This window comes from Salmo salar, chromosome 25, assembly GCF_965601325.2.
Source record: "Salmo salar chromosome 25, fSalSal1, whole genome shotgun sequence".
In the NCBI taxonomy this organism is placed as follows: Eukaryota; Metazoa; Chordata; class Actinopteri; order Salmoniformes; family Salmonidae; genus Salmo; species Salmo salar.
The window spans coordinates 32,105,060-32,123,622 of record NC_138315.1 but is presented as its reverse complement, the minus strand read 5'-3'; the positions used below and the strand labels follow the sequence as shown (position 1 = coordinate 32,123,622).

The 18,563-nt window shown below is 41.6% G+C and overlaps 1 protein-coding gene across 4 annotated transcripts in view; it reads right to left on the bottom strand.

Annotated features, from left to right (window-relative positions):
• Positions 1-65: 65 nt before the first annotated feature.
• Positions 66-18,563, bottom strand: part of zmym2 (zinc finger, MYM-type 2) — a 45,085-nt gene continuing 26,587 nt past the window's right edge. For 2 of the 4 annotated variants that reach the window (XM_045707289.2, XM_082969103.1), the window contains exons 5-23: positions 17,901-18,152; positions 12,850-13,012; positions 12,185-12,300; positions 11,432-11,557; positions 11,040-11,190; positions 9,757-9,929; positions 9,491-9,656; positions 9,373-9,407; positions 9,129-9,261; positions 8,890-9,011; positions 8,480-8,627; positions 7,892-8,023; positions 5,070-5,170; positions 4,521-4,701; positions 4,249-4,403; positions 3,440-3,554; positions 2,825-3,070; positions 2,497-2,635; positions 66-2,021 (exon numbers count right to left, since the gene is read on the bottom strand). In XM_045707289.2, coding sequence (XP_045563245.2) covers positions 1,814-2,021; positions 2,497-2,635; positions 2,825-3,070; positions 3,440-3,554; positions 4,249-4,403; positions 4,521-4,701; positions 5,070-5,170; positions 7,892-8,023; positions 8,480-8,627; positions 8,890-9,011; positions 9,129-9,261; positions 9,373-9,407; positions 9,491-9,656; positions 9,757-9,929; positions 11,040-11,190; positions 11,432-11,557; positions 12,185-12,300; positions 12,850-13,012; positions 17,901-18,152 — 2,862 coding nt within the window. In that variant the 3' untranslated portion in view covers positions 66-1,813. The remainder of the gene's footprint in view (positions 2,022-2,496; positions 2,636-2,824; positions 3,071-3,439; positions 3,555-4,248; positions 4,404-4,520; positions 4,702-5,069; positions 5,171-7,891; positions 8,024-8,479; positions 8,628-8,889; positions 9,012-9,128; positions 9,262-9,372; positions 9,408-9,490; positions 9,657-9,756; positions 9,930-11,039; positions 11,191-11,431; positions 11,558-12,184; positions 12,301-12,849; positions 13,013-17,900; positions 18,153-18,563) is intronic. The other 2 variants (XM_014174038.3, XM_014174040.3) reach the window with 2 other exon arrangements.

Sequence of the window (18,563 nt, the reverse complement as noted above, 5' to 3'; positions counted from 1 at the left end):
ACATGGACACATCCCACAGCTTCACAACCGTGCACATAAGAGATATATAAGCAATGTAAAACATCTAAGAAATTAAATTATTTATTATCATCAATTTGGCAGATCAGCCCACACACTGAATTAACCTGGCATGAAGTTACACACACTTTCAGTACACACAGGCACATTCACATTAGGCGTTTGGAGCCAGCCGGCTAGTCACAGAACCAATTGTGACTCCTTTCCTTGACAGGCTCCATCCAGACATCCTCCAGCCTTGAAGCGTAGTCCACAGACAGTACATGGAAGGCAAGGTAGGTGCCATTCAAAGAAAAATCTAAATCAAACGAAATCCTGTTCAGAAGTCAACGTAAAAACGAGGTATTCGCTTGTAATTTATTGATAGAAAATAATACAAATAAAATGTAAAAGGGTAACAGTAAAAAAACAAACATAAATAAGTTAAGGAGATGCAGAGCTTTCTAGTGTAATTTGGATACCTGGAGATGGAGTGAATTTGGAAAATGTCACCAGGCATGTCTATAATGTGCTAATCCTGAAAGAAATCTGTCCACCCTAGTTACAACACAAACAGTTTCAGTTGCCATGTTAACAGAATATAACTCATTAGCTGGGAGTAATACAACACCCATTATCAAGTGCTACGTTTACAACTAAATAATCAACATCAAATAGCTTCAGTGAGACAAAAAATACACTGGGATTAAAACAGACAAAATATGTAGTCTTTAGGCAGTATACCATCTCCTTCATGCTTGTACCGGCAACTTGGTCATGTAGATGGGATACAGCTTTTGTCAAATTTGCTAACCCTAACTATTTTCATAACCTTAACCTAATTCTCCTAACCTGCAGCGTAATTTCCCTTAAACCTGCTAAGAAAAGTCAATTTTGATAAAAGCTGTCTCCCCTCTAGACAAAACCCTGCAGGTCTTCTGAAGCCCCAGACAATACCCCTGCAGCCACCCCTGCCTCCACCCTCAGAACAAAGAAACGGGAAAGACAGACACACAGGAGAGCTCCAGGCTGCAGCAGGTTTAATGAATCAACTAATTAATGCTCTTAACGGAGGAGAGAAAAATGGAACACGCATCCCATCCCGGCGTACAAAGAACAAACATACAATAGAACCAAGACCAATCAATCAATCAACCGCAATAAATAAATGTCTTATCTTTAAAGGCTTCTGGGGGTCAAAGCTGAGGAGGATTCAGTGGGATGGATTCTGGTAGATGTCTATCTGTCTCTTCCCATCCCCTACTTAACTTCCAGAAATATTTACACAGCATAGCAGCCCAATCTGGGCTTAGTAAATAATGCTACATCACGTGAACGGACTTCCCCTATGGAAGGAAGGAAGAGCAGCAGTTCATGGGGAATTTTCTTTTCACACGACACACTCCCAATATCACCCCTAGCTACTTGCAGACTGAGTCCCCTTCCTTGGCCCTTCAGGGAAACGCTTTCCTCCGATCAGCTCTGGGCATGTGCAGCATAGAAATAGAATGAATAGAACGGGCTTGGAACCTCTAACCCTAACAATTTGACTGGTAAACACCACCAGCCCACCCATTATTGACTTAAACGGGTACGCCCGTTCTATACATTCCATTTCTACGATGTGCAGTTCCTTCTCACCTGACATCCTCTGTACGCTCACAGCTGGCCTGAGATCGGTGAGTAATGGTGGAGTAATGGTGTAAAAGATAGAGAATGCAGCAACCCAGTTGTAATGTTGTTGAGGATGGGACTGGATGGAAGAAAAGAGGACCCTAATCCTCCTCTTCTCTGAGATGGAGAGGAAGAGTGGACTCTATTCCCCACCTCCCTCCTCCTCCTCTTCTAGATGGCGCTCTCTGTAGATGTCTTTGACCAGGAGGAGAGGGGTGAGGATGCTCTCCAGGACACTGCGGTCCAGAGGAGTAGAGGAGAACCACAGGGAGCTGTCACTGTCACTGCTGCAGCCCGATGCCTCTGGCTGCACATAGAACACATCCATACGCTGCCTCAACAACCCCGGGCTGCAGAGAGAGGAATGACCACATTACCACAAATTAAATTATAGCTACGGAGCTACATTTGGGCCAATACATTTGTTGCAGATTGACGTTGATTGGGATGAATCTTGTCCTGGAGGCAGAACTGAGCGATTTCCGCTAGATGGGCCAGCTGCAAAGTCAAAATTGGCTATATTGTAAAAATTCATATAAACAAAAATGTGCTTTTTGGTCTTAATTTAAGTCTAAGTTAATTTAAGGTTAGGATTAGCAGTGTGGTTAAGGTTAGGTTTAAATTCAGATTGTATGACTTTGTGGCTGTACCAGTTAGTGACCACTCTGCAGACCTGCCTCCAGAACAAGATTCATGACGAAAAACACTAACCTGCATATTTGTTGTGCTGTGGTCCCTGACAATCAACACATAAATGACCACAATGTAGTAAGGTAAATTGACCACTTGAGAAAGTGGAGGTCATAGAAGAGAAAAGGGACACACCACTTGGAACGGTAGAGCTCGTAGAGTCTGCCCTCGTGCTTCTTGACTGGACAGTGGCTGGAGCTTCCTGAGCCGGCATCTGGCTCGCAGGCCGGGTCACTGTCCTCTTTACGTTTCCTCTTCCTGGACCCTGTTTGTACTACTCACAGACACAAACAGACAGGGAGGATTAACAACATGACAGGAGCCCTGGCACAAAAATAGGCACATCTAAAGAAATGCTGCTAAAAAGATGCACTTGACCACAACAGTGTGTGTGTGTGTGTGTGTGTGTGTGTGTGTTTTGTGTGGTGTGTGTGTGTAAGTGTGTTTTAGTGGTAAGACTCACAGGGGTGGTCCTGTGAGGAGATGGAGGGGACTCGGATGCAGACAGTGGTTTCCTGTGTGGTTGGGTCTGTGTGGTCTGGCCCGTAGATGTTACTAAAGGAGAGGCACAGGTGCTGCTCCACGGTGCGCAGGCCAAAGTACTTGGTGTTGAGATAGACCAGGGAGCGCAGCAATGCCGCAGGACTCTGCTCCCCCAGCAGCTTACAGCTCCACAGGCACTGCTCCTCCACACAGCCCCACCGAGAGCCTGGGGGCACAGACAGACAGATAGCTGTTAACAACATTGATCATAATACAGTCCCTCTGGACATAACATTAACACAAACACTGATCCACACAAAAGCTGTTACAAATGAATGTGGTTTAAGACTGATCATGTCTACAGTGTCCTCATGTCATAAATATAGTGCAATCACTATTGTTTCAGAATGTGAACAGCAAAAATAGTTCTAATCATTGGACACTGCGGGTAGGTCTTCTACGGAGTTGCAGTTAAAAACAAACACCTCCAGGTCTATAGCCTTTCCGTAAAGACCATAGATGGAGTGTGTGCTGAAGATAATTCAGTTGATAGACGTGAATTGAGCAGTGATAAAGTGTGAGTGTATTTATTTACCATCTGGCATCACGCTGGGCTGCCAGTCTTTGAGGACCTTGTTGAGCTCCTCTCCAAACGGCTCGAAACACGGGTCACTGAACAGTTCATCTTTCCTGCCTTTGGCCTGCAGATGCTACAGACAAACAAACAGAGAATAACTGGACTAGGGGAAAATCTTGTGGAAAGCCAATCTTAGACCTGGTTATGAGATTGTGAAGAATACAGATGGTGTCCTCATATTGTAAATAGTCAACACCATGTTTCAGGATGTGAACAGCAAAAGTTCTAATCATTGGACACGTCTTAAAAAATATGAAAGGAGAGAGGGGTCTCTTCCAAATAAAGCAACGCTTGTCTGATGAGAATGAAAACCCGCATGCCACATCGCCATGGTTACACTGTAAATGTATCATTCAGAACCAAGGTCTCTTCCATCAATCATAAATGACTTAAATAACTGCAGCCCTATGACACCATCAGCTAGTCGGACTGACTCCCAGTCCCAACCCTGCATCTCGTCACAAACACCTAGCGCTGACTGTGGCTGTAACAGCCCTCTCCTTTCATGACTGCAGAGAGAGAGAGATATAGGGGGGCCTGGAGCCATTCTGATCCCTTGCAACTATTCAGTCAATGTTCATAGATTTGTATAGTAGTATAGTAGCCTTACAACAGAAGCTCCATCATCATAATGCTTTCACCTATACAAGTCGTGTCAGATCTGTAAACACTGTCTGATGGGGGAGGAGCAAAGGGCTGAAAACTGAAATGGAAGCAGGCTACAGAAGGTGACCGAGGAGGGGTAACTAAACAGGGAGGTGACTGACCTGCTGGATGCCCAGGCAGAGGTAGAGGATGCTGTCGGGGGCGTAGCGCTCTCCGTTGGGCCGCCGTACCTCACGGACGAATCGGGACAGGGCCAGGCTGAGCTCTGACGCTTTCAGAGAGAGCAGGTTACTCTTCGACCGGGCCGGTGGAGATTCTGAGGACAAATAATTAAATTCTCTTACCAATTTAATTATATTGCACCATTCATACAGAATGTCCAGTGGTTCCAAGTCCTGTATGATAATAGTTTCTGTGGGCGGAGTTTACTCACCCTGCTTGAGGCTGTCTTTCCCTTTAGCGTCACCTGATTGGTCAGCCGAGGACAGCGCCCACCGTTTCCAGGCGTTGACCCCGTAGTGAGACCTCAGGGGTAGCGAGCGCCTCTCTGTCATAGGGGGAGAGGGGGAGGAGGGGGGAGAGGGGTCTCCCTCTACAGCTCGCCTCTTATGTCCCTGAAACAAGCACACAGCCCTATGAATGAGACTTGTAACGTCTCGGTGGAAGCCTTCGTGTGGAAGATCTTATCCACTCCACCATTTTATATGTTGATCTTCATAAGAACATCATTCATGGTTTATTATTTCATGTTCTCATATGAAAAATAACAATCACAGAGTATATTTTTACAGGGACAGTGCACATGAATCAAAATTTCAGTAAAAGTGCCGGTTTTAGCCAGCCGGCTCATTTTCAACTGCAGTCCCTGGGCAGGTTGTGAACAGCAATAGAGTTCTAATCGTTGGACACACTTCTGCTTCCAACTGGAGCTAAATGAAAGGTTAGGTAGATGAAAGGGGTCAGGGTGGGTAGAGTAGTGTACCTGTCTCCTGGCTCTGGGTACCTCCTCCTTCTCCTCAGCCAGGAGAGGGGGCAGGGTGAACCCCATATCCACGTCCAGGCTCTCGAGCGTAGGAAAAGGGTCTGGGGTTAAAACAGGACAGACAGACAGGACAAACGGACACAGGTAAGGGATGAGCCAATTCAAAGCCCACCAGACTGAGTTCGACAGAGGTAGGCAGAGCTAAAGTGAGCCGGACTGAGCTGAACCAATCTGGACCGAACTGTGCTGTGCCAAAGCAAGCCAGACAGATGGAGAGGGGGGTGAATGAGTGAATTAGCAACTGCCTTTACCCGTAGGGGTGGGGGTGAATTGAATCATCAAACAGCTGTTGTTACATAACTACCTTCTCTCTAATGAACATGTAGTCCAGAGCTGCTGGTCACGGGCTCAGTTAGCCAGGTTCTTAGTTGTATTATTATTGTATTACTATATTATGTAGGTTCTTTATTGTATTATTATTGTATTCCTGTTTTAGCTAGGTTCTTTATTGTATTATTATAGAATTCCTGTATTAGCTAGGTTCTTTATTGTATTATTATTGTATTCCTGTTTTAGCTAGGTTCTTTATTGTATTATTATTGTATTCCAGTATTAGCTAGGTTCTTTATTGTATTATTATTGTATTCCAGTATTAGCTAGGTTCTTTATTGTATTATTATTGTATTCCAGTATTAGCTAGGTTCTTTATTGTATTATTATTGTATTCCAGTATTAGCTAGGTTCTTTATTGTATTATTATTGTATTCCTGTATTAGCTAGGTTCTTTATTGTATTATTATTGTATTCCTGTATTAGCTAGGTTCTTTATTGTATTATTATAGAATTCCTGTATTAGCTAGGTTCTTTATTGGATTATTATTGTATTCCTGTATTAGCTAGGTTCTTTATTGTATTATTATTATTGTATTCCTGTATTAGCTAGGTTCTTTATTGTATTATTATTATTGTATTCCTATATTACGTAGGTTTTTTTATTGTATTCCAGTATTAGCTAGGTTCTTTATTGTATTATTATTGTATTCCTGTATTAGCTAGGTTCTTTATTGTATTATTATTGTATTCCTGTATTAGCTAGGTTTTTTATTGTATTATTATTGTATTCCTGTATTAGCTAGGTTCTTTATTGTATTATTATTGTATTCCTGTATCAGCTAGGTTCTTTATTGTATTATTATTGTATTCCAGTATTAGCTAGGTTCTTTATTGTATTATTATTGTATTCCTGTATTAGCTAGGTTCTTTATTGTATTATTATTGTATTCCTGTATCAGCTAGGTTCTTTATTGTATTATTATTGTATTCCTGTATTAGCTAGGTTTTTTATTGTATTATTATTGTATTCCTGTATTAGCTAGGTTCTTTATTGTATTATTATTGTATTCCTGTATTAGCTAGGTTCTTTATTGTATTATTATTGTATTCCTGTATTAGCTAGGTTCTTTATTGTATTATTATTGTATTCCTGTATCAGCTAGGTTCTTTATTGTATTATTATTGTATTCCTGTATCAGCTAGGTTCTTTATTGTATTATTATTGTATTCCTGTATTAGCTAGGTTCTTTATTGCATTATTATTGTATTCCTGTATTAGCTAGGTTCTTTATTGCATTATTATTGTAGTCCTGTATTAGCTAGGTTCTTTATTGTATTCCTGTATTAGCTAGGTTCTTTAATGTATTATTATTGTACTCCTGTATTAGCTAGATAATTTATTGTATTATTATTGTATTCCTGTATTAGCTAGGTTCTTTCATGTATTATTGTATTCCTGTATTAGCTAGATTATTTATTGTATTAATATTGTATTCCTGTATTAGCTAGGTTCTTTATTGTATTATTCATGTATTAGCTAGGTTCTTTATTGTATTATTCATGTATTAGCTAGGTTCTTCATTGTATTATTCATGTATTAGCTAGGTTCTTTATTGTATTATTCATGTATTAGCTAGGTTCTTCATTGTATTATTCATGTATTAGCTAGGTTCTTCATTGTATTATTCATGTATTAGCTAGGTTCTTCATTGTATTATTCATGTATTAGCTAGGTTCTTCATTGTATTATTCATGTATTAGCTAGGTTCTTCATTGTATTATTCATGTATTAGCTAGGTTCTTCATTGTATTCCTGTATTAGCTAGGTTCTTTATTGTATTAATATTGTATTCCTGTATTAGCTAGGTTCTTTAATGTATTATTATTGTACTCCTGTATTAGCTAGGTTCTTCATTGTATTATTCATGTATTAGCTAGGTTCTTTATTGTATTCCTGTATTAGCTAGGTTCTTTATTGTATTATTGTATTCCTGTATTAGCTAGATTATTTATTGTATTAATATTGTATTCCTGTATTAGCTAGGTTCTTCATTGTATTATTCATGTATTAGCTAGGTTCTTTATTGTATTCCTGTATTAGCTAGGTTCTTTATTGTATTATTGTATTCCTGTATTAGCTAGGTTCTTTATTGTATTCCTGTATTAGCTAGGTTCTTTATTGTATTATTGTATTCCTGTATTAGCTAGGTTCTTTATTGTATTCCTGTATTAGCTAGGTATTTTAATGTAATTCTACACCTGGCCTTCTGAATGCACTTCTGATTATAAATACACCTAAATAAATCCCTTTGTCCGATATGCCATAATATAAAAAAACACACCCATGTCACCTGGTGATATTGTTTAGCACCTCTCCACTGTACTGAGTGACAGAGAGCAGTCAAATAATATCATTTTCCACAATAGAGGACAGGACTAGAAAGTGTCTCACAATGTCAGGGTGGTCAAATGTTCCTCAGTAGTGGTACCTTGAGGAAAATCGTTCTCCAGGTCCAGCTCTGGTTCATACTTCTCCTCCTCAGCCTCCGATTCAGAGCTGCTGTTACTGGAGCTGCTGGACCTGGCCTCTCCTTCTCCTCGCTCCCTCTTTACCTTCACATCTGAAACAGTCACACAACACAACAACCAACATTTCATCTGTGGCAGCTTGCAGTGATGAGGCAGAGAGGTGCATCCCATTCAGCTAGACAAAGATGCATACCGGTAGCCATGGATAAAGAAGCGCCATGGTTTGTTTCATGTCCTCATATAACAAAATACCAATCACAGAGTTTCAGGATGTGAACAGCAATAGAGTTCTAATCATTGGACACGCTTAAAAGTATTTGAGTCACGCTTGATTTAGTTTGGAGATTGCACTTATGGAACTGAAGTCCTTTGTAGCTCAGTTGGTAGAGCATGGTGCTTGTAACGCCAGGGTAGTGGATTCCATTCCTGGGACCATCCATAAGCAACATGTGTTCACGCATGATTCTAAATCGCAGAGTTTGCTAAATGGAATATATTAAGTCGGTACCCGGATTTCTTCCTGTGTGTGTGTGTGTGTGTGTGTGTACCTGGCTTCTGGTCCTCTGCAATCATCTCAGCCATGGAGAGGTCAGCCTCATGGGGGTCAGTGGGGACTTTGGCCTTCAGCTTGTTGATGGTCTGGACAATCTGCTCTGTGCCCTGCAGTGTGGTGGGCAGGAACACTGGCACTGGAACCTGGGGTAGGAGGGAGAGACAGGGACCACTGGTTGGTTAGGGACTGTTTATGTGTTAAATACTTGAAAGACTCATTCGAGAGTAAATATCCGCTCCACCTTATCCATGGTTGTCCTCATATTTACAAAATACCAAATCAGAGTTTCAAGATGTGAACAGCAATAGAGTTCTAATCATCGGACACACTTCTGCATAAAACTATTCCGGATTTGCACTTTTGGGACTATTCCATTGTTTCCATGGAGCCCAGGGTGTTTCTTACCGGGACGGGTAGTGTGATGGGAATGGGTGTGATCTGGGCGTAGAGGTTCATGGGGACTGGGATGAACACAGGTACAGGGATGGGCACGGGAATGTACTCCCTCTTCACCCAGTCATCCTCATCTGGAGACAGACACACAGATCAAAAGTTCAAACCAAGGACATACTACTTCGTGAGAGACATAATGTGCCCCACAGTTCGACCTTCAATTTCCCAAACAGTAATATTGAGGTGTCTACCTGTCTGTAGGAGCTTGCTCTGCATGTGTGGTTTGCAGTAGGTGGCCTTGGTCATAGTGAGAGGCTTGCAGAGTACAGCTTTATTCTTCACATCCTTTAGGATCCCTCCACCGGTGTACGGCTGACTCAACATCTAGTAGATAACAGATGATACTTGTTAAAGAAGGAGAATAATATTCTTTACCTTACAGTCAGCTGTGCTGTAACGATTATAGGGTTGTAACATTAAGTACTTTTTTCTCACCGCAATGTTGGTTGCCTCAGTTTGTATTCCAAATCCTGTCAATAGAAAACATGGTTCAGTAAGTCAACCACACAGATGCACTTGTTTTCAAAAAGTCTAAATGCACACAAATTAGTACCAAGTCTGGTGTTCTCTGGGCCCTTCTGCGTTGCCAGGTTGGGTTCGTTCTGCTGGCAGTAAAAGCGGAGGAGACACTGCTGGTCACAGAAGTGCTTCATCTCTGCTCTCCACTGCACCGACTCAGTCAGGTTCCCTTGCACCTTACAGCAGTCACAGCGCGCCGCCTGGTGGACATAACAGGAAACACACAAATCACCACCTGGACGCACAATTTTGAGAAATATGATTTTTCATAGTGAGACTGATTTAGGTACGCGCTCTGACCTTGTAGTACCACTCGTGGAACTTCTTGGCGCAGGTTTCACTGCAGAAGTCCCTGGACACCCCAGCCAACTGCCTGGTCACTCCTCTCTTACACAGCTGAGTGCAGTAGTTACAGGTGACACACTTCAGACCCAGCCGCTTGGCAAAGTCCTGCTTGAACAGCAGTTTACAACCTGAGGGGAAATAGGGACAACAATGTTTAGAGGTTATACAATGTCAATGCTCAAGTGACAAACATACTGTAGCTCAACTCATGTGTTGTCTGGGTAAAGTAGGGCTGGGCGATACAGCCTAAAAAAATATGATTTATTATTTGTATTTTTTTTATTACTTCTGGGCAATTCACGATAGATAGATAGATAGATAGATAGATAGATAGATAGATAGATAGATATACACACACATTTAAAACATGTTTTTCTCTAAATAAGCTTTGTTGTACAATTAAAGGTCAAATCCACTGCATTAAAAACAGTCAGCAATAATCTAATGAATTCAGGTCTTGTGAAGTTATATCTAGGCTGAATATAAGTCTTCAACAACCATAAGACACACTCATTTTTTATTTAACCTTTATTTAACTAGGCAAGTCAGTTAAGAACAAATTCTTATTTTCAATGACGGCCTAGGAACAGTGGGTTAACTGCCTTGTTCAGGGGCAGAAGGACAGATATTTACTAATAATGTAATTATTTTATCAAAATAGATCAACCTGCTTTTTTGCAATCATCACTGATCTGGCTTTCAAGTCTGTCCATTAAAATGCCATTTTTATTACAAATTTATTACAGATGTTTCACTCTCGCTAAAATCAGCCCAATGCGTTTCTATGGTCTTATTTTGGACCTAATCTTGTCGCTTGCCTTCCCGCCTTTGGGACAACGACTGCCATTGTTAGGACAGAAGCATATGCATCTCATCATTATATACAGATCTCTGGTGTAAATGGGAAGGTGCGTGCAGCACAGAAGGAGAGAAGGAGACAAGACCAAAGAGACAAAATGAGAACAAGCGGACATAAAACGAAAAATACAACAAAACTTGATTCTTGCGATATAGGCATTTGGAACATCACGCAAAAAAACATAAATGAGAATGAATCGAATTCCTTCGATATATCGCCCATCCCTAGGCTAAAGTGCCCAGGCTAGTGGCAGAACATGTCAGGGACATGGAGAAATATGGGATGAGGACAAGTATTATTCACTTTGGGTTCTCTCACTCTCCCAATCAAAACAGACTAGCTGACAAGGACACATTAGGGAGTGAGGGCATTGTCAGACCTTCGCTGCAGAAGGGCCTCTTAACCCCAGAAAACTTGACCGTCTCGTGAAGCGTCTTCTCCTCCTGGCAGTACTCGCAGAAGGTGACGATGCAGTGCAGCTTCTTGTAGTCCTCACAACATATCTTACTGCAGAACTGGTACACTTTATCCTGGGGGGGAAAATACATACCCACACAATGTTGAAGGCTCCTGCATATTTAATTGAGGCTTGACCACTTGATATATATCCTGGACACAGAGGGAGAGGTTAAGCATGTACACTCACAGACTTCAACAGAAAAGGTGCACAATTAACTTTAATGGTCAATTTTCTGAAGAAAAAAACTACAACTAAAAATATAATATAATTGTGTTATATAAACCAAGTTCATGACCACAAAGTGAATGTACCTCCCACTCCAGGGTTTCAGGCTTCAGGCTGAATGCTCCTCGACAGTAATTACATTTGAGCTGGATGTTGTGGTTCGTTGTAGACAGGGGAGCCTGTCCATTGGTTACTGTTTGAATGTTTGCATTCTGAAGAGAGGGAAAGAAACATTTCCTTGAGCTGCAGGAAACTAGATAAGGTAACCAGAAAGTGAGGGACTTTTTAATTGTTTAGTTGCACTGCACTAGACATGTTCTTTCTTATTTTGATTTTTTTTACTCCTTTTTCTCCCCAATTTCATGGTATCCAATTGGTAGTCTTGTCCCATCGCTGCAACTCCCGTACGGACTTGGGAGAGGCGAAGGTCGAGAGCCATGCGTCCCCCGAAACACGACCCCGCCAAGCTGCACTGCTTCTTAACACAATGCCTGCTTAACCCGGAAGCCATCCGCACCAATGTGTCAGAGGAAACAGCATACACCTGGCGACTGTGTTAGCTTGCATTGCGCCCGGCCCAAAACAGGAGTCACTAGTGCGCGATGGGACAAGAACATTCCTCCCGGCCAAACCCTCCCCTAACCCAGACGACGCTGGGCTGCGACAGAGCCTGGACTCGAACCAGGACCTCCGTAGCACAGCAACGCAGTGCCTTAGACCACTGTGCCACTCGGGAGGCTAGACATGTTCTTTCTAACGTGAAACCTAACTGTCAGTAGGCCTTTATAATTCTTATTCAAATGTTTTGTCCTGGTTAACAAGGTGATATCAGTACATACCTGAAACTTGGTGACACACGTTGAGCTGCAGAAGTTTAGGACATTCCCCTCAAGCAGCGTGGCCTGGTACTGAGGTAACGATGTCTTCTTACAGAAGTGGCATGTGGGCTCCGAGTCTGCAAAGGAACAAAACTACCCCTTGACACATAACCTTCCTACACACGGTATGATCAAATGTAGGTACTGTAAGTACCAGCACCTTTATAATTGTACTTGCTGTACTGCACCCACACACCAACGCATATGTACACAGAAGAAAATGATACAACTTTGACTACCACATATACCACATCCCACACATCAAAGAAACCACACCAACAGTCAGTGTGAATGACGTAAGATGTGGGCTCACTGGAGAATGAGAGTGGCAGTGCACTAATATGTGGCAGGTAGCCTAGCGGTTAAGAGCGTTGGGCCAGCAACTGAAAGGTTGCTGGTTCAAATCCCTGAGCAGACTAGGTGAAAAATCTGTCAATGTTCCTTTGAGCAAGGCACTTAACCCTAATTGCTCCTGTAAGTCGCTCTGGATAAGAGTGTTTGCTAAATGACTCAAATGTAAATGTGTGAGACAGGGTTCAATTCAGAAAGTTAAACTATAATCCAAGTAGAAAAGTGAAAATTGAGGACAGTGATGCACTGATGGTGAGGTATAAACAAATACTAACCGAGGACAGTGGTAGTGGTAGCGGTGCTGGCGATCTTGGTCTTGTTCACGCAGGCTGTGGAGCAGTATGGTTCCATGATGCCGCTGGCCCCGATGCAGTGAGTGACTTCACTAGACTTGGCCATGGTACTACAGCCAGTACACATTGCCATCTTAGAGTGGGGCTAGAGGAATAAGGGAATACAAATACATTGCCTTCAGAAAGTATTCATACCCCTTGAATTTTTCCACATTTTGTTGTGTTCTAGCCTGAATTTTAAACGGATTAAATTGAGATGTTGTGGTCACTGACCTATATACAATACCCCATAATGTCAAAGTGGAATATTTTGGGGGGAAAATGTTCAGAAATTAAGAAAAAATGAAACGCTGAAATGTCTTGAGTCAATAAGTATTCAACCCTTTTGTTATGTCATGCTTAAATACATTCAGAAGTAATAATTAACTTAACAAGCCACATAATAAATTGCATGGACTCACTCTGTGTGCAAATTATAGTGTTAAACATGATTTTTGACATACAGATAATTGTAAGGTCCCTCAGTCGAGCAGTGAATTTCAAAACACAGATTCAACCACAAAGACCAGGGAGATTTTCCAATGTCTTGCAAAAAAGGCCACCTATTGTTAGATGGGAAAAAAAGCAAAAAAAAAAGCTATTGAATATTCCTTTGAGCATGGTGAAGTTATTCATTACACTTTGGATGGTGTATCAATACACCCAGTCACTACAAAGTGGCAGGTGTCCTTCCTAACATAGTTGCTGGATAAGAAGGAAACCGCTCAGGGATTTCACCATGAGGCCAATTGTGACTTTAAAACAGTTACAGAGTTTAATGGCTGTGATAGGAGAAAACTGAGGATGGACGAACAACATCGTAGTTACGCCACGAAACTGACCTAATTGACAGAACGAATGAAGGAAGCCTGTACAGAATAAAAATATTCCAAAACATGCATCCTGTTTGCAACAATGCACTAAAGTAATACTGCAAAAATGGTATGCCTACTGTACGCCTATGTAGATATTCAATTTAAAAAATAAAATTACATTTTTTTAAAAAATCTGCCATTTCCAGCTACAAGTCATTTACAACATTAACAATGTCTACACTGCATTTCTGATCAATTTGATGTTATTTTAATGGACAAAAAAATAGCTTTTCTTTCAAAAACAAGGACATTTCTAAGTGACCCCAAACTTTTGAACAGTAGTGTATATTTAATCCATTTTGAATTCAGGCTGTAACGCAACGAAATGTGGAATAAGTCAAGGGGTATGAATACTTCCTGAAGGCACTGTATTTGTAGACATGTGACATAACTTTATGAAAAGCATCCAAGACAGATACTACTGTTAACAAATATCAATGTGTCCTGTTGCCACAGAGGTACACAAAACTTGTGAATTGGGCCATCATCGCAGTGTTAACTTTGCCAATCTTTTTTAGATTTAGTCTAGTCTGAAATATAATTAAGTCAAATTTGTGTCATTTGAATAATGATTTAGTGTAGTTAATGTCAAACTGACTAAAACAGTTGGAGATTTTAGTCAAAGGAGAGAGAAAGAGTAGCACAATCACCAGATTGTGCAGCAAAGTATTGGCAAAGTAGTATGGGTTGCACCTCCATCCCTCGGTCGCGTCATTGCCATTGTTATCAACATTCCACAGACACCACAGTCACATTGATGTCCAAACGTAGAACAGGGGCTAATGACTGAACGGGAGCTAATGAATGTTTCGCCCAGTGATGTAGTCGAGTCACTAAACCTAGAGTCCAAATCAAGTCCCAAGTCCCCTGTGCTTGAGTCCGAGTCACGAGTCCCTAGGCTGAAGTCATGTCTGAGTCACTGGGTCCAAATTAACTCAAAATAAAAAAGTTATTTACCCAGTAAGATATAGCGTAGTGGCAAGAGGAATTCAGTCAATCAATTGTTTTCTATCCCTTTTCCTTTCTTTCTGTACCACCACATTTTTGCATATAGGCTACTGGTAATGTTACCAGGAAAACGTTCAGTTGAAAAACGCTAAAGAAATATTTGTTGCATGCTCCACGACATTGTGTTGCTATTGAGCAATCGAAGTTCACTACTGTTGATACCTAGCACTACCTAGCCTGCTTGCTAGCACTGACATGAGAGCGGAGATAGTGGCTATCCATATATTGGATCACTGCTGTTAAAATGGCCCATGATATGCTTAATGAATGTAAAATGCGTCCCGCCAATGCACGATGGAGAGGCTACCGTCTTTTATAAGGTAGCCTATGGGCTAGAATGAAGCCGTTTTTTCTGAGGAAAAGAGGTAGATTTGGCTACATTGGATACAGAACCTGTATATGAAATACAGTGGGAAAAGTGGGAGGGTTGAGCAAGACTACAAATTCAAAGACAGCCTACTTTTCTATAGCCTACTCAAAGGAGAGAAACAATGATCTGTTGTTTTACTATTAAACTCAATGCTGCTATTGTTTTTACACTGCGTGCACAATTATTAGGCAAGTGAGTATTCTGATCTTATCATTGTTTCTATTCACATTTTCGAACTCCAAACCATATAAACTTGAATGCTTATTGGATTTAATCATTTTCAGGTGATATGTATTTGTGTAATGAGGGAGGGTGTGGCGAAAGTGAATAACACCTTATATCAAGGTGTGCATAATTATTATTCAGCCTCATTACCTCAGGTAAAATGGGCCAAAAAATACATTTAACTGACACTGGAAAACCAAAAATGCAAAATGCCTTTCAGACGGATGTGACACTCTTTAAATAGCTAAACTATTGAGGTGTGACCACCGGACATTCAAACGTTTTGTTGCGAATAGTCAACTGGGGCGCAAAAAAATGCATTGGGAAGAAAAGGCGCAAATTAACTGCAAAAGACTTGAGAAGAATTAAACGTCAAACTACCAGGAACCCATTATCCTCCAGTGCCACCGAATTCCAGAACTGCAACCTACCTGGAGTGTTCAGAAGTACAAGGTGTCAAGCGCTCAGAGACATGGCCAAGGTCAAGAAGACTGAAACAAGACCACCACTGAATAAGATTCACAAGTTGAAGCATCAAGATTGGGCAAAGAAATAACTGAAGACAGATTTTTCTAAGGTTTTATGGACAGATGAAATGAAAGTGACTCTTGATGGACCAAATGGATGGGCCCGTGGCTGGATCAGTAATGGACACAGGGCACCACTTTGAGTCAGGTGCCAGCAAGGTGAAGGAGGGGTACTGGTATGGGCTGCTATCATTGAGGATGAGGTAGTTGGACCTTTTCGGGTTGAAGATGGACTGAAACTCAACTCCCAAACCTACTGCCAGTTTCTGGAAGATTATTTCGTCAAACAGTGGTACAGGAAGAAGTCCTCAGCATTCTAGAAGGCCATGATCTTTATGCAGGACAATGCTCCATCACATGCATCCAAGTACTCCACTGCTTGGCTAGCCAGCAAGGGCCTCAAAGATGCCTGAATAACGACCTGGCCCCCTTCCTCACCTGACTTAAATCCTATTGAGAACTTGTGGGCCCTTCTCAAACGTGAGATTTACAGTGATGGAAGACAATACACCTTTTTGAACAGCATTTGGGAAGCTGTGGTTGCTGCTTCAGCGAAAATTGATCGTGAACAGATCAAGAAACTGACAGACTCCATGGATGGAAGGCTCATGGCAATTATTGAAAATAAGGGTGGCTATATTGGTCACTGAATATTTTTGAAAGGCCAAAAATGTTATATAATTGTCATTTTGTGTTACTTATCTGTTACACTTACTCTAAAAATTGAGAATAAACAAGTGAGTTGAGAGAAATGAGTTTTGTAATTTAGTTGCCTAATAATTCTGCACACTAATAGTTGCCTAATAATTGTGCACACTTATATATTTCCCTGAGAAAGACAAAACTCACTTTTCCTTTGTTAAACATTCAGGTTTGAGGTTCCATAACATTTTGGATTGACTGAGAGCATTGTGTTCGTTCAACAATAAAATTAATCCCGAGGAATACAATTTGCCTAATAATTGTGCACGCAGTGTAATTTCATGCTTCTTAACCAGGAAAAGGGTGGTTAACTAGAAGGCTGGTGGTGACTGGTTAGCTTAGGTGAAGCAAGAGAGTCGCCTACGAGATGTGTATAATTGGAGGTGGAGCCAGAGCAAAGCCTGTCTGCCTACACTCAGCTTTTGCTCCTCCGCAGCTCACCAGCTGATGTAGGCTGTGTTTACTGGGTGTGACGCGTCCTTCCCACTGCTGAACAGAACCGCGTTGCACACATGCGCGGCTAATATTAATTGTGCTCATCACTGAAAAGCTCTCAATCTCTCCAGAGTAAACTGAAATACATTTTTTATTTTTATTTAGTCAGTTATAGTCTTGTCAATTGCCACTGAAAAATAGGTGTTTGACGAATATTTTTGTCGACGAAATTAACACTGCGTCATCGTCATGTTACACTCAGCGGGATGCATAAGGGAACACCAGAGAAAGGCTGGTTGACTCAGCCTGGGTTTTTACCTGCTTGTAATCCCTGTTAAAGTTCTGACTCTCTTATGTGCTTGTAGTCCCTGACATATTATATCTATTACCTGCTTGTAATCCCTGATACACTTCTGACTGGCTGTTACCTGCTTGTAATCCCTGATACACTTCTGACTGGCTGTTACCTGCTTGTAATCCCTGATACACTTCTGACTGGCTGTTACCTGCTTGTAATCCCTGATACACTTCTGACTGGCTGTTACCTGCTTGTAATCCCTGATACACTTCTGACTGGCTGTTACCTGCTTGTAATCCCTGATACACTTCTGACTGGCTGTTACCTGCTTGTAATCCCTGATACACTTCTGACTGGCTGCTACCTGCTTGTAATCCCTGATACACTTCTGACTGTCTGTTATGTGCTTGTAATCCCTGATACATTCTAGCGGTTACCTGCTTGTAATCCCGCATACAGTTCTGACTGGCTGTTACCTGCTTGTAATCCTGCATACAGTTCTGACTGGCTGTTACCTGCTTGTAATCCCGCATACAGTTCTGACTGGCTGTTACCTCCTTGTAATCCTGCATACAGTTCTGACTGGCTGTTACCTCCTTGTAATCCTGCATACAGTTCTGGCAGCAGAAGCGTTTCTGCTTGCCGTCGATGATGAGAAAGTGGTTGGCAGTGGCGCGGCTGGGCAGGTATTCACCACACTGCTCACAGCAGTTCACGATGAGCCCGTTGGCCATGCGGTAACGGTTGAAACAGGCATCGCTGCATATTTTATGGGTGACCGTCTTGAAGCTCACCTCATGGCGGATCTGATATGAGGAAAAGGAATAAAAAGAATGATTTATAATAACGTGTGAAAATTCAATCATATTGAATGAATACACAGGCAATGGGTGAGATCGGTGTGAGATTCTAGCTGGTGGCTGGCTGATGTTGTTGTGGTTGTTTATAAACTGTTCCATGGTCAGATGGGAACCACCCTCCATTTTGATGCCAACTGTTTTCCATGCAGTAACCATGGACACCAGGCTCAAGGCTTGGACAGACACAGTGGATGAGAAATTGTGCCGTCGGCAGCCATGTTGGAGGGAGAGTGAGTGGAATATACTCTGTCCAAATCGACCCCTACCCACTTCTTTTGATCTAAGACATTGATGGGCCCCCTTTTTTAGGCCTGTGGATCAATTTCCACCCCTACAAAAAATAATGTGTATTTTTTA